Source organism: Ailuropoda melanoleuca, chromosome 7 (assembly GCF_002007445.2).
Source record: "Ailuropoda melanoleuca isolate Jingjing chromosome 7, ASM200744v2, whole genome shotgun sequence".
Classification (NCBI taxonomy): domain Eukaryota; kingdom Metazoa; phylum Chordata; class Mammalia; order Carnivora; family Ursidae; genus Ailuropoda; species Ailuropoda melanoleuca.
The window spans coordinates 9,888,657-9,904,538 of record NC_048224.1 but is presented as its reverse complement, the minus strand read 5'-3'; the positions used below and the strand labels follow the sequence as shown (position 1 = coordinate 9,904,538).

Below are 15,882 nucleotides of genomic sequence, written 5' to 3'. Positions count from 1 at the left end.
GCTCCCGCCGGCTCGGCTCCCGCACAGTCGCTGGCCCGCCCGCCCTCCCGGCCGCCCGCTCGCCCGCTGGCCAGCGCACTCACACTCGGGCGCAGCCCCGGCGTCCTCCCCAAAGCCGCTGCTGAGTCCGGGCCGCGCTGCGGGCGGCTGGGTGTGCTGGCTCTGCCGGGAAAGCCGACGTGTTAGTGCGAGGCCGGCGGCAACTGATAATTAATCACCCGAGCCGCCGGCTTGTACCATGCGCTTGGTGATACGCGCCCTGCACGCCCGGCTCCTCTTGCACAATTGCTGGCTCTGCGGCTCCGAGGGGGAGCGAGGGTCAGAGGAAGCGAAGGGAAACAACCCAGAAACTTTCATCTTGGACTGTGCTCAAACGAGGGAGGGAAGTTCCCTGGTGCCTCCCTCCTAGACACGTCTTGCTGTTCAAAAGCCTACACCAAACCCACACAAAGCAAGAGTTAGAATGATAGTATCATCCACACGGCACGAAAGTATTACCGGCAAATACAGTTGGATTTTAAGTAGATGGCAGTTGTTAAGAATTTGGTACTGTTCCACTCATTGAAAAAAAATATTGTAATTGCTTTCTTTTTCTAAAGCCTGTTTTGCTTGTAAGAGTTCATGAGAATTAAATACTTGATTGAGTTAATTAGATTTTTTAAAGTATTGGTAATGAAGGAAAGAAAACAATTTGGTAGGCTGTAAACTACCAGAAGTTTAGAGGTACGTCTGCAAAAGCCAGTGCACAGAGCCAGGGTTTTGTAGCATTTAGCTAGCTAGCGAACAGTTTTATCATGCCTTTCTAGATAGGATAAATGCATTTGAATAAGGTGTATTTTGACATATCCTGTAGAGGGACCCTGATTACTGCTGATACAGTAAGCTGGGGTTTAAATGCAATCAACATAAACCCAATAAACAACTCTTTATGAGCTATTTCCCATTCTTGCAAGTTAAAAAGTTCATTTCCTCCCAGAGATACTCCTTGTCATTGCAGAGTGCTTTGAGAAGTGTGTTTCTGAGCACATCCCTGCCTGGGTGGCTCTCTCCGTGCTTGTTACACAGAGTGTGTATGTTTTTACTCACTGTAGGACCAAGCAACTTGTGCCGCACTTAAAAATTAGATGTCATGTTTAGGGTTTTCCTTGAGTTAGGGAAGGTCGTGAGAGAGAGAGAGAGAGAGAGAGAGAGAGAGGGAGGGAGAGTGTGTGTGAAGGGAAGATTGGTTTAGGTCTCCCTCTAGCTAGAAAAGAGTTAATAAAACCAGATAGAGATAATGATCAATTGATAAATGGCTATTGAACCACATAGATGGTGTTAGATTGCTTCTTTGGCACTAGCCCATTTCCAAGTAGATTTGAATCTAAGGAGACTTTAAGTCATGGAAAACATTTTAGCTAAAAAACAAATAAAAGTAAATGATATAAATGATTGATCAGAATTAGGAAAATAATTTGAAATCACTCAGCGAGAGAATCTTCTACAACTAAGCTAGTATGATGCCTTTGATTCGGTTGTTTGACTTTGTGGGTATATAAAGATCTATTTTGTCTCTACCTGTGTGCATGCATGTGTCTTAGCACCAGTCGACTATATGAAAAGAGTAGAAATACAGGGAGGTAATTTATGCATAATGGATGCTATATAAAGCTACATAGTATTATGCCATTTACTAAACAGAGTAGTAAAATGGAGAAAATCACAATTTTAAAAAAGTGTTGTGATTTAACTATATATATCTATATCTATATATAATTTTTTGGTTTTGATGTAGTGACTCCCCCCCCCCCTTTCTGTCNCCCCCCTTTTCTGTCATGGTTACTAAATGTTTACCTCCTGTGTATTTTTGGAAAGCATGTAAAGAGTGTATGAGTGTATTTTTTTTCTCCTTCAGGATGACATTTTAGTTTGTATAAATATTGTGTAAACTTAAATTCAGACTGTGTAAATCTAAAAATATATGTGCTGTACGTGTTATTAAAATATGTTTATTTTCTTTACCTATAGTTCATCAGTAATGCTGATTCAGAGAGTGTGTGTGTGTTTGTGTATGTGTGGGTGTGTACTTGTGCATGCAGGAAATATACTTTTCTTGAAATGATTTTCTTGAAGCCAACACTTTCAAGGAATACTAGTTTTAATATACACATTAAGCCAGCTTTTGTTTTACTACAGGTTAAAGTTTGTCCAGTTTAATCAAGTATGCAGAATTCTGTATAAAGAGGTTTTTCTGTATTATGATTATTTTAATTTCTAAGAAAAAATTGATTTAAATATTGAGTAGAATTGATTGGGTCTATTTTTTTATTTCAAAGTTTTCTGTAATAATATAAAAACTATAAGATTTACCAGATCATTTCTTTAAATATTATTAGAAAAGTCTGACTAGCAGGTTTCAAAACTGAGTTACAGAGAATTAACCACCAGTATTATTTAACTACAGCAAAACTTGTAGAAATATTTCATGAATACTGAAATTTAATAATCTAGATTTGTGTCTTCTACAGGTAAATTAGGAAGTAGGGTTATAAACCTCTTTATATGAGCAAAGTTGGATTTGCTTATATGTAAATCTGTCAGTCTGTCTAATACTAACAAAAAGACATCACAAACTGAAGCCAGTTCAGATTTGATAGAATTAAGTACGTATCCCTTACATTCAAGACATGGTAATTTTATCACATTTTTCTGACTTTTTCTACATCATTCTCATGTTTAAGTAAGATTTTTCAAAAAGGATAATTTTTTTTTTCCATACAGACAAATATTTGATAACCTTAAAGGGCATGACTCTTGACTTCTGTAAAGGAAGTTCTTTTTTGAGTTTCTTTGATCAGTGACAGGTCGAGAATGACCAGAAACCCTTTGCTCATCTTCTGGGTTAATCTCCTAGAGTCTAGAACATTATTTTGCCCATTTTAACCTCATTAAGTATTGTTAAAAGCAGAAAATAAGGCCTGCTTTTGGAAGTTTTTTTCTTTTTTCTTAATCAGGTATTAAAAGGTGATTTTTCTATTTCTGTAAATTTTGTGTGCATTTGAGAGAACATCAAATGAAATTCTTTGTAGCTACTTCAAGGGATGCAATAGTCTAATATATTTTGAAATCTTTTCAGACATGAAACCGTAACAGGTAAATGGCTCCAGCGCATGTTTTACACATTATTAGAGGCATTTACCTTTTATTATTGGTGAGGTATATTTAACCTGTTTCAAATAAAATGTAGATCCCTTAATAAGGTCTCTTTTCAGACACAAGTGAAATACTAAGTTAGAATTATAAATGACTCTCTGCATCATTATGTAGTAATTTAGGATTCACCCAATGATGTAACAAAATTAACAACATAATTTCATTGTGAAATTGTGTCTTATTAAAGAACAACTGTCTGACATTCTCTTACAGTTGCTTTATTTAACTTCATGCAAATATTATTAGTAGTGACATTTTTCTATTGTGCATTAGATTCTCTCATTAGCATGATGTGTTAGTTATCACCAGAGAAATCATTTCTTAGGTAGGTGAGGGGCAAACCAAGAAAGCTAAAAATTAAATCAACGATTTACATTAAAACTAGAGCGTCTGCTCACCAGAGATATGACAGAGTAAAGCAAACTTTCTTTCTAATATAAAATCTAGCACATTTCAGAGAAATGATAAATAAAATATATTGTAAGAAATATATAATAACATTGCTGGAATCCATTTAAAAGCATGTTTGATATGAATTTTTCTCCCAGTACTCTTTTAGTTCTTTCTATTCATATAGGCAAACACAGTTTCAGTTTGTTGAATCTATATTTTAAAGTGGAAATGGTGGTTTTGTCTGACTTCCTACCTCCCACCCCCCCAAAATAATTTAAATGTTTATTCACTAAGTGTTTAAAAAGCACATATACAGTTTTTCTTAGAAGTCAGATGCCTAATTGTATATTGTGGTTTGATTCTTCTTTATTGTTTATACAACACATTTTTATTCTAAACTCTATCCCACTCATGTAGACATCCCTTTTAACATGGGATGTATATTCTTATTTAATCAGAGCCCCGAGTAAAGCAGTTGATAGTTAATGGTCTTTGAAAATGACTTTCATTGCCAGGCATCATCCATCCCTAGGTTTCTGCACTTTTCCCTCCCTTTTTACTCCCCTTCTTACAGTTGGTGTGTTTTGGTAATCACGTCTTAAATTGACCAAACTTATGGTCTTGATGTGAAAATATTTATATTAGGAAGCATGTAATTTCAGCCTGTTGAATTACTTGGCTGCTACCTCCAATTTAAGTTCCCTCCTCTAATTTGAGTGGTAATATGTTTTATTTTGAAGTTTTAACGATAGACATATATATATTCAAATGTGATTCTTAACATCCATTCTGACAATGTAACACTAAAATAGGAATATTTGGGTAATTGTTAAAATACAAATTGTAGTATAGACAGGTGCTTGTGTGTTGGCCTGTACTTTGTAAGTCTGTGTATAGCATGCAGACTTCGCTTAACAGATACTGTCTAATCTGTAATGCAGTGGAAAAGTAGTGAGGTCCTATATATGGTATCTAGGTACATGTTAGTGCAAGTAAAGCATGCACAAACATTTTCTCAGATATCTATATGGTATATGTTAAAAACCTGTAGACAGATTCCAAGTTTATTTTCAACACAATACATTAAGTGAATTTGAACATAGTAGGTGATCATTTTGAAATTGTTTTTCTCTTATTTCTGTCAACTGCAAACTGGTACTGTGTGTGTAATTGTTAAAGTCTTGTGCTAAGGTGAGTCAAGTAACCACAGTTGAAAAATAAATCCCTAAAGGTGCAGATACCTTATCTATAATTGTAGGTATTTTTTATAATTATATTTATGAGTGTATCTTAACATTCAGTGATAAATCCAATTATTCATGCATGGCTTTATGGAAATCTGATTAATGTAGTGACAGTACAGATTTGGGCTACCACAGCAGCACATCCTCCCACTCCTGTGTCAGGGTTAAGAGCCGCGGCAAATCCTCCCTAACTAATTAGATGCTGAGTAAGGCATCTCTGAGAAGTTGGGGCAAAAGTGAATGGGTCACAGCCAAAGCAGGATTGCAAGGACTCCAGTGATAGTGAAAGCATTCAAGTTTGCCAGGTCGTTGTGACACAGGGAGCTGATTCCAAAGGAACAGACCGTTACAGATAGGGAGCTGGCGTCATCCACTTCAATGAAAAACAAAAATTCAAGTGCTTCTCCCTTCCCACCTTATGTGTATTACACATACTTAAAGTTGCAGTGGGCATCCACCCATATCAATCCACAAAGGTTTTGAAAGGATTTTCCTTATGAACATGAATAGCTAATGACTCTGTACAGCCGAAGAGGTATTTTCTCAACTTGGGACTCTTGATTAGAATTTATAGATCAAAAGGAATTCAAGAAGAATCTAGAATTTTCTTTAGCTTGTGTCCATAATTTGAATCCTAGTGTTTTAATGCGTCTAAGAATTAACTCCTTTTTGCCCACAGAATATTGTTAGGGAACTTTGTGGTAGTAGGGAGAACAGAGTGAATCGTGGGGTGACTTTTTCAATGAGAAATTTTGTCTGGGACTCCCTGCTTTGTTATTGTCCAAAGAACATGGAGTATAATGGTTCCAAGATTTTCTCTCACATGAGATTTGGAGCCTGCTTTGTTATATGCATAGAATAGATTCTTCACCTGGTGAAAATCCTCTCGTACCTCTGTACTTTTCGTAGTATGTTTTTGCTGCTACATAACCACTCTTCTCTAGGCCTTGGTCAGAAGATTGTTTGGGGATTGTAGGAAATGATTGATCTCACCTCTGTCTGCCAAAGCTGATGCCATTTTTATTTCTGAAAAGCAGCTGGCTTCCACATTTTGCTTGGTGATCTTCATCTACTGAACGGTGGTGGGGGGGGAAGGAGTCAAAGACCCTTTCAAGGAACTTTGACATCTATTTTTAAGCTTTGGAGAAATAAAGGAAAAGAGGCATAATTCAGGAATAACAGCCTTCATATCTGGACATACAAGCAAAACACTGTGTGAAAGAGGGGACTTTTTCTTACAAGGTAAACTAGTAAAGAGGCAAGAAGAATAAGTTGAAAGAACATTCTGAGCAACTCAAGCTTTAAGAAAGTTTTAATATGCAGATGACATCCCAAAAATGATGCCTGGGACTGTGACATCCATGGTACCTACATCTCACTGAGCATGACCTGTACTGCCTTCTCTGTCCCCGGGTTTAAAAAAAAGTTTAGAGAATAGGAAAAATAAAAGTGCTGATTTCTTTTTCAATTTCTGCATTCCCCGTAGGAAGCCCAGCAAATTTCATGGTACACATTCAAACCCTAAGGTGAAAAATTTAGTTTATGACTGGAGTTCATTTGGATGAAGACTGTGTGCAGTGTCGTTCCGTTCAAACACTCCGCGTAGCATTTCATGCCACAGAGTCAGAGATGAGAAGAGACGAAATGCTGTATCATTTCTTCATCACGGAGTCTTCCTTAATGGAAATGCTTGTGGAACAACAATGCATTACTCAAACTGGCTAGCTTAGAAATCAGATTCTCGGCTTATTAATCATCATTCCAATTAAAAAAAAAGAATTGATCCTTTAACAACGAAATAATATCCTTTTGTTTTTCTTTAATTAAGCCCATCAGTTTTCATTTCTCCCTCTTAAGAAAATGAAAATAATCTTGAACAGTAGGAAGTTATTCATTGAAACACTGATTCTCTTGAGCATATCTGACATCTTATTTACTCAGTATTTTTGGACTGTAGTGTTATTTTGCTACTGTCTTTAGGGTTTGTGTGTTGTTGAGGGGGAAGGGCTGATTTAAGTCTCATTTCTATTTGATTAGCAGCAATTTACTTAATGACCTAAATACATGGTTAGTCTGTTCTTTCTTCCTATTTTCGTTTCCTACAGACCTAATTTCTTTCTTACTTTATTCTCCTTTCACCTCATCTCTCTTTTTATGAATTTCTCCTTACTTTCACTGGCTCTTTTTGCCCTAATATAAAGAATTGAAATGCACCTGAAATGTAACAGTAACTGAATATGACCTTTTTGCCAATACATCATTCTGGCAGAGGAATGGGAGAAGAGATGCCACCCTCTCATGTGGTCCTCAGTGTGTAAGTGCTGACAGGAAGACTGTCCCGAGTTTTTGCTATGTAAGGGTTCTGTAAGTAAGGGCATGATAAAAACGTGTAACCAGGGGCCCAGGCTTATCATTCAGAGGTGCTGAAAGGCAGCTCAATTTGATCCTTCGCCTGTGTAAGAAAGTACTTAGCTGAAAAGAGATTTTGCTTTTCTATTTTTCTTTTTTAAAAAACGTTATTCTTGGATATATCATTTTGTACGGTTAGACTTATATCTGTACAAGAGAGCATTTCCTTACAAGGAGGAAAACGTGTAAAGTTTTCCTTCAATAGGTAGAAGGTGTGACTCTTTGAGACAAACTGCAGTTAATAAGAGTTAATGGAAACATTTTAAAAAGGAATTAAAATGATGGCAGGACTAATATTAATGGATGACATTATGCAATTGAAATTGAAAACATGCAGTGTACATAACACAGTGAGGAGGATTCACTACTGTTTTATTTTTAATAAATTTTAACTCATTGTCTTACATGGCAGAGAGATTGTTAAAATTGACAAGATTAAAAATATTATTCTATACGGGAAAGGCAGTAGCTTCCAGTATTATACCTGCTGTGCTTTTGTGTGACTGTCATGAATTTTTCAACTTTATTAAGGATGTTTTTAAATGGCTATTTGTTCTCTAGACAGTTCTTCAGGACTCATATTGGATGATCAGAGAGCCTGAACTAGGGGTTTAAAAAGAAAAATTTTAGGATAATGAATATTTTACACACCAAAAATAATTACTTTCAGCTGGCTTAACATAATAACAAAACCAATATTAAAATGAGAACTTCCATTAGCAGGGTTTTAATAATGTTTGTTTTTCTTCCTTCAAAATTTAAGCAAGAAAGATTTCATTGACTTAAATCATTAGGATGGCTATTTGGGGCACCTAATCAGGCATAGGTAAAGAAAGCTGCCCACCGCTGTGCCCTCTGCCAGTGCTAGAGGGCAGTGGACATGACTGGGAGGCCACTTGCAAGATATGGGAGAAAAATTACACACCGAGCATATTCATGAAAGTGTTCCTTGAGTGGGAATGCCTGCAAACATTCTCTTTGTTGACCTCATTCAAAACCTAACTCAAGGCAGCTAGGTTATCTACTGCTTTATCTAATATGACTTTTCTTTCATTCTTTCTTTTTTTAGGTATAAAATTAGAGTACCAGAAAGAACCAAAATCAAGGCCTTCTCTAGACTTTGTGGAAAGACTTACTGTGTTGCTATGAAACATAGTAAAAATTCATATTTTCGTATGGCAATGCATTTCTTTGGGGTGCATAGACATACAGAAAGTGTACACGTGTCTGTTGGTTGGTTGTGGGAATTGAGTGATTTATTTCTAGGTCTGTTGAGAATTTGTCAATGGTTGCCTCAAATGCAATGTGTGGATGGCTCCCCCTTTATAAGGAATCCCCCATTTCAGGAAGCTCATTGTAATAATTCCTTACACTTTGTAGCTTTTCTGTTCCTTGAACATAGCTTTTTGGTGAAGCTCAGTGTCATTCATTTAGAAATAGCTTGATTGGATTCTTATTTTGCAAATTGCCATTTTCAGTCAGTGACAAACTGTAGTTCTCCTCATACAAGTTAAAACTGAGCTGGGATAGAGATACCAGGATGAGAGTCTTTGACTCAAACTTCAAATGTCTCATCATTTCCTTTCCAAGCCACTTTTTTTTTTTTTTTTTTTTTGTTTTTNTTTGGTTCTCTTGAGCAACTGTGGAAAGTAATCATGGAACTGAATAAATCTTAAAATATGTTACCAATTCTATTATCTACTACATAGAGCTCATTGTGGGAAAGAATTTTTCCATTTTTCCTTTATTTTTGACATTTATCATAAATTAAGTGGGAGAGGGTAGTAGAGTTAGAAGTCCAACATCTGGGAGAGCTTGTTTCAGTAGTCAGCCTGGAAGCCTGAACCCTGGCTTCATACAGGTGAGACATGTTATGGGAATAAAGGCCTTATGCATTTAATGAACCCAGCCTGCCTGTCAGCTTGGTTTTTCATGCCCCATTGTTGTTCAAATAAGAAAAAGAGAGTGTTCACAGCCTGTGGTGAGATTAGAGTAATGAAAATGAAGTGTTAATCTGTTGATAGCAAGCACATCTCATATCCTGCATCCTGGGCCACATTCATGCGTGTATAATATATTCCAGGTTTTCTCATGGTCAGAGAAGCTCGAATGTTCATTATATTAAAAACACCCTTTTGGTAAAAGTGAGAAGTTGGTTATTTTAACTTGTACAAACAGTTATTTTTAATAATTTCTCAATAAACCAACCAGTCAAACCTGCCTTCTGAGTGTTCTGATAACCCAGTATTCTTTTAGATGCTAGTATTTCTGTACTTCTGGTCTTTTTTTTTTTTTTTTTTAAACAATTGCAATATGCTGACGTGAGCCTCAACATCAGCGTATTTTGAGATATTCTTTTATAGAAGAAAGGAATTAAGTGAGCATAGTACCTTAATCTCCATAGAACACAGGTTAAATAATATTGAACACTCATTATCTCATACTTTTTCATCTTAAAATGATAAAGTGCAAACAAAATAACAAAATCAGGAGTCTTCTAGAACTGCTTTATGTATTTACAGCTGCCTTGAGGAAAGTTTAAAGCTTTCGTCTTCATGGGTGGGAATTAACAGTGTTTTTTCATAAAATTCCCTTTCTACAATGTTATAGCTGACCAGTCAATATGAATGTAATGAATTATACTTTACTTTGTATTCTTGTTTTAGTTTTTTGCCATCTTTTTGTTTGTTTTAAATTTTACTATTTTTCTGAGTAGGCTTCATGCCCAATGTGGGGCTTGAACTCATGACTCTGAGATCAAGATTGCATGCTCTACTCACTGAGCCAGCCAGGCACTCCTGTTTTTTGTCATTTTACGATTGGGAAGTTTTAATTTTTTTTCTAAAGCTAGTATGTTTAACAAAAAGAATAAGTTTAGGGGCGCCTGGGTGGCACAGCGGTTAAGCATCTGCCTTCGGCTCAGGGCGTGATCCAGGCGTTATGGGATCGAGCCCCACATCAGGCTCTTCCGCTTTGAGCCTGCTTCTTCCTCTCCCACTCCCCCTGCTTGTGTTCCCTCTCTTGCTGGCTGTCAAATAAATAAATAAAATCTCTGTCAAATAAATAAATAAAATCTTTAAAAAAAAAAAAGAATAAGTTTAGTCTTAGATTATACCAAGATGTTTTAAAGAAAATAACATGAACATTTGTATGTGTGCTGTCCCATAAGATCGTCTCTTTAAGAAGTACCTTAAGAAATAGTTTCAAAAGAAGTGTAAAAGGGGTGGGTAGTGGTATATTAATAATTGAGTTCCAGGTGTTTGCTTCTAATTGCTAAAATTTCAAATATAATGGATATTAAGGAAAAATGCTTCCCATAAGGAATATATCGTATTGTTCAGATATCAGGCCTAACACTCTACTTATGGAGCTCATACTTAATGGTATTTTCTCTTTTCCTATTTCAACTGGGAGTTGAGGAATCTACATACTTTGATCATTATGATTTTGTGAACTGTTTACTTAAAGTTGTTCAAGTTAAGAATCAAGAGAATTTGGGAATTAAAGTCTGATTGTGATGTAAATTTGGCATATACTCAAGGGTTACTTTTTAAAGGTGAAAAAGGAAGAAGAATGCTTCTCTCTTAGGAAGGAAACACCTAACTAAAAAATAATCTTTCAAGAAAGTGGGCCAATGAGGAAATATAATTTCAAAACACTATACTGAAGTTGATATAAATTTTACTCTTTTTATAAAGTTGTATTATGACTGGTCGTAGCCTGTTTAGTACATTTCTGTACTGTCCAGTACATCAGAGATAACCTGTTAGTGTAGTTGAGGTGAAAAGGTACTTTTCTTTCCTCTGCTAAAATAGGGTTCTCCTAATGTGTAAAATCCACTTATAGGTAGAAATACTGTGTTGCTGTGATTGATTGGAAATTGTGAAATATAAAAGATTTTCTCTTTGTACTTCATTTCAGTTAAGAAAAAAGCAAATAGGAAGGCATGGTGACTTTGTCATAAACATCAGCTTTCAGGTAATGATTGTTTCTAAAGAAATACGCCATGACTTTGGAGGTCATTTGAACCTGTAATAATGTGTGTTTAGTTTAAATATATACTGTCATATTGTGGTGTACATATGGAGCCAGTAAAGATGAGTATTTGCTATAAATTCATGCATCCTACATGTTGACTTTTAAAATTTACCTTGAAGATATATTCTATTTTCATATTAGGGTCAGTTTTCACTTAAGTGCATGATCATTCTAGAAAGGAAGTGCACAAGTGTTAACATGTGAAGGAACAAAATGGTTATGTAGATCTGGGAAATAGTTCGACATGAACATCTTTTCTGGGCTGCAGAGAAGAATGTGGTTGATTGAAAACCATTGTGAATGTGTGTCAGACTACTCACTGTATAAGACGAGATCATTGGTTCTGGATTTGCTTTTCAAAGTATTTTAATTATGAAAATGACTTTGCTTTGCATTTATGTTTTATTGAACAACTGTATTTTGAAATTCTGCTACCCATTGTCTTACATTGTTTAAGCCCATGACATATGTATTTTTACATCTCTGTTCCTAGATACCCTTCTGTTTTTTTTCCACAAACTCTACAAACTATCTTTGGAGTAGTGTAATATTTTAAAGATCAGGAGTTGCCTAAAAGTGCATGTGGAGGTAGGGTAAATTAAACAGGTGGAGTGAGTCTTGTGGGGTTTGTGGTGGACCAGAAGGTTCTTCAGCACAAGCCAGTTGTTACCAGGTAGGAGTGCAGGTCTGTGTTGGGAGATGATCCAGCAACCCTCCGTCCTCCCCGCTCCTCCTCCTCTTTTCTTAAATGAGAAGCCAGAAATCAAGATTTTTATGTGAAATCTCCTGATTTTTAAATCTTGGCAACCTTTTCAAATATTTTTTAAAGTGTGTGGTCCAAACAAAACTCCTCTGCAGGCTATATTCAGCCTACTGGCTGCCAGATAGAAACCTCTGTTTTAGATAATATTTTAATGGATGAAGATAATAGTTTCATTGCATGTGATCATTCATCTTGGGAATTCCCCACTGAGATGAACCAAATTCTTCATTTTTTTTTTTTTTTCACAATTGAAGCAAAGGTTTGGTAAATATGTTTCTGGTGCTGATGGTTTTGATGTATAGCTTTTTTCCTTGTGACCCACATATAAAGAAAAACGTGTGAGCAGAACAAAAAAATGGCCAAAGTATTTTTAAAAAGGTAGAAAAAGTAAGAATTTTAGAATTGAAGAGAAAGAAAGGGAGATTTCTCAACTCTGAAAAGAATCCCATGATTTGTGTCAGTCATTGATGTAGATGAAAAGCTGAATTCCACTATAAAAAGCTTTTCATCTCACCTTTAAGCAGTGATTCTTGGCCCTGAATCTTTGTGGGATTGCTATAATTTACCAGGCAATTGATTATGATGTCATGAGGAGGAGATGGACCACAAGGGGAAAACTTCCCCATCCTAACTCAGGCAAGGCCAATATTTTATACAAGCTTCAAGAAAACATCATTTATATTCTATAAGATGAAGTTTTCAGTGTCTATTTAAATTTTTTGAAGGGGCTCTTTAAAAGATACAATCTATTCATAATTGAAATTCTCCAGGCAAATCAGGTATCAACATTTTCAAAAGAACAGTTAATTAATTGGTTTGAGATTCAAATTGAAGGTCATCCTGTTATTGATTTTCGTGGGAACAGGAAACAAGAACATCTTGTTAAAATGATCTGCAAGTGGGGCCTTGGGGTGCCTAGGTTCTGTCTAGGGCCTTGCTCAGTAGCATCACTGGACAGTATCAGATACCAATGAGAAGGGAGTCATTCCTGATGTAAACATAATAAGTTGTTGGTTTGCTTCCAAAACTGCAGAGAAGAACTGAACTGGAGAAAAAACCAGAGATTAACAGTTTGTTTTATAAGAAGTCAGGTATTTCACATCAAGTGACTGGTGCAGCTTGTTACGAAGCATCTGTAAGTGTGTCGGAATGACGTTGGTATGCCATGTTCAAGTTCACCGTCAACACAGCTGTGACTTAACCACGTTCACAAACCTTTCAACTGGGAATTAGATAAAAATATCTTTAATACAAGGGGAGGGGAGCACTGAAGTGAAGAGGGTGGTGAAGAATAAAAGAAGAATATACTCCTTTAGATGCTATTAATTTTTATAAAGTAACATTTGTGCTTTATAGTTGATGGTTTTATTGTTCCATATACAGGTCTATTTTAAAGCAATCATTTCTCTGCTGTGTTTATACTTTTTGAGAATGGCAGAATGTGAAGGTAGCATGAACTAAGTGGGTGGCGAACATTATGCCTTTCCAAACTGAAATAAGTATTTTAATTTAAGCTGTACTAAACAAGTTGGAAACCTAATGCATCTTCTTTTTTGTGGTTCAAAGTAAAATTTTTTAAAAAGGGAGGGGGGGCAAGCCTTCCATTCTAAATACCCTGAAGCTGTTAATTCAGTTATTTCCAGGTTGACATAGTTTTGTGTAGGCATGACAGTGGCACCAACCATCTACATTAAGCCTTAACATTCCACAGAACCATTTCAAGTTTATTATGAGCTTCAAAGCCTGCTCATCCCTCACAGAATATCAAGTTTAAGCATGTCACTTTGCCATAGTCACAGTTAACTTTCTCAAATCAAAAAGTACCTTTCTTGAATCAAAAAGACTGATTTTCTGCAGGGGATCCTTGAAAAAGTGTCTCAGTTCAGCACAGAGTCATTTTCCTGACCCACTGTTGCTGTCCTCTTGACTTCAGCCGATCCATCCCAGTAGCAATGGTTGGAAACTATCCCAAATAAAGCAGTACTCATCACAATTTGTTTAAAGCTCTGAGATGATGTCAACATTCTTTTTCAGCTTTATTTCAACAGTTTGTCATTGATCCCGTTTTACCAATTCACAGCTGGATTTTTCATTGCAGATTTTTTTTTGAAGATTTTATTTATTTATTTATTTATTTATTTATTTATTTATTTATTTATTTATTTATTTGACAGAGACAGCGAGAGAGGGAACACAAGCAAGGGGAGTGGGAGAGGGAGAAGCAGGCTTCCCTCGGAACAGGGAACCCGATGCGGGGCTCAATCCCAGGACCCTGGCATCATGACCTGAGCCAAAGGCAGACACTTAATGGCTGAACCACCCAGGCGCCCCTCATTGCAGTATTTAAAAATGTAGCTGAGGAGGAAAAAGATGCTGATTTTCCTCCCAGTAGTTGGGAATTTTACACCATGCGAGGCTAGTGCCCTGGGAAAGAATATGGGGTTGTTCAACCTGATCCTGATGGTACACTGCTTCTCTTCTTAGGGAAGGGGACTCCCCACTTCCTGAATGTGAAATGCCTACCCTTTTTGAGGCTCCTGGTCTTTGGTTCCTAACTCAGTTAATAAAGCATCCCTGTCTATACCTTGCATCTCAGAGATGGAACTTGACGGACTAGTCAGCATTGCAAAGGTCACCCTAAAGCTATTGGCAGAATACACTACCCTTTGCTGCTCAGTGATGATAATGCTACTGTAGCAGTTAACTGGATGTATTAGATTGAGCTACTTTTCCAGAATACCAAATTATCTATTTATTTCATTTAAGCACCTGATAGAATGCCCATTCACAAGCAGTCTCAAGTGTGTTTTCAAAAGGGATCTTAACAATACTTGAAATACCAGTGCTTGGGCCACAGGAGAGATAACATGCAGAGTGTGTACGTGTTATGTTTTACTTCAGTGAGAATACTTCTAAATTACTCATATTTTTAGAGTTTTCATATTGCTTGAAGTGAATAATTTTCCCACAAATTTGAAAGCCCAAGCTATCCCAAAAAGATTCCTTATTCTAGTCTTCTGTTAGTGTGTCAATACTTAAAATCATGTTATGATTTGACTTTTCTAAAGAAAAAGCTTCATTTCCTTTCATGTTATTTTCCATAAATACAAAATGTGGAAATTATTTTAAACATAGTGCAAAAGTGGGTTTCACCGTATTTTTATGTGTGCAAATTTACTTCACAATTTACTTAAATATTCAGAATTATAGAGGAATGATTAATAAATGATTAAGCTAGTTATTTGAGGAAGGGTGAGCTACACTCGAAGTAGTGTGTATTTTGCATGCTTACATTCATTTTTGTGGCACCGGTGCAGTCTTGATATAATCTCTAGGACCCAGGTAGCATCTTTGCTTTATTTCTCATTTAAATAAAAATGAGTAAAAATTCAAAGATGCTAACGTGCTAGAAATTATCTTCACTTATGCCTGTACTTTGGACTAACTACTTCTCCACTTTGCCACTCATCCCTCCCCCAGTTCTGTTTGGTCCTAATGGGATTGGCTAAGCAATTGAGACATTTAGAATTATTTCCTCTTTGGTTTCAAAATGAGTAAGTGAAGGCTCAGAGAAATCCTTTTAATTTACCTTTTAGTATCTTTGAATAGAGCAGATTCCATCCTGCCTTCCCTTTCATGCATACTTTTATTCAGTTGTTTCTTACTGAGCTAGATAAGCACATCTAAAGCAGAATATATTCCCTCTTTCTCCAAAATAATAGAATGAAGTCAGTGTTCAATTAATTTTGTTGTAGTAATTGAACACTCAAAGGTAACTAAATGATTTAAAATAGAATGGTTGGCATTAAGTTCAGACTCTGCACGTGTTTGAAAACAAAGTAT

General features: G+C 36.2%; 1 protein-coding gene across 8 annotated transcripts in view; it reads left to right on the top strand.

Annotated features, from left to right (window-relative positions):
* Positions 1-15,882, top strand: part of BNC2 (basonuclin 2) — a 417,234-nt gene that overhangs the window by 132,360 nt on the left and 268,992 nt on the right. For 2 of the 8 annotated variants that reach the window (XM_034663940.1, XM_034663942.1), the window contains one exon: positions 11,160-11,216. The exons of the other annotated variants lie outside the window; for them this stretch is intronic. In XM_034663940.1, coding sequence (XP_034519831.1) covers positions 11,160-11,216 — 57 coding nt within the window. The remainder of the gene's footprint in view (positions 1-11,159; positions 11,217-15,882) is intronic. 8 annotated transcript variants of the gene reach the window in all.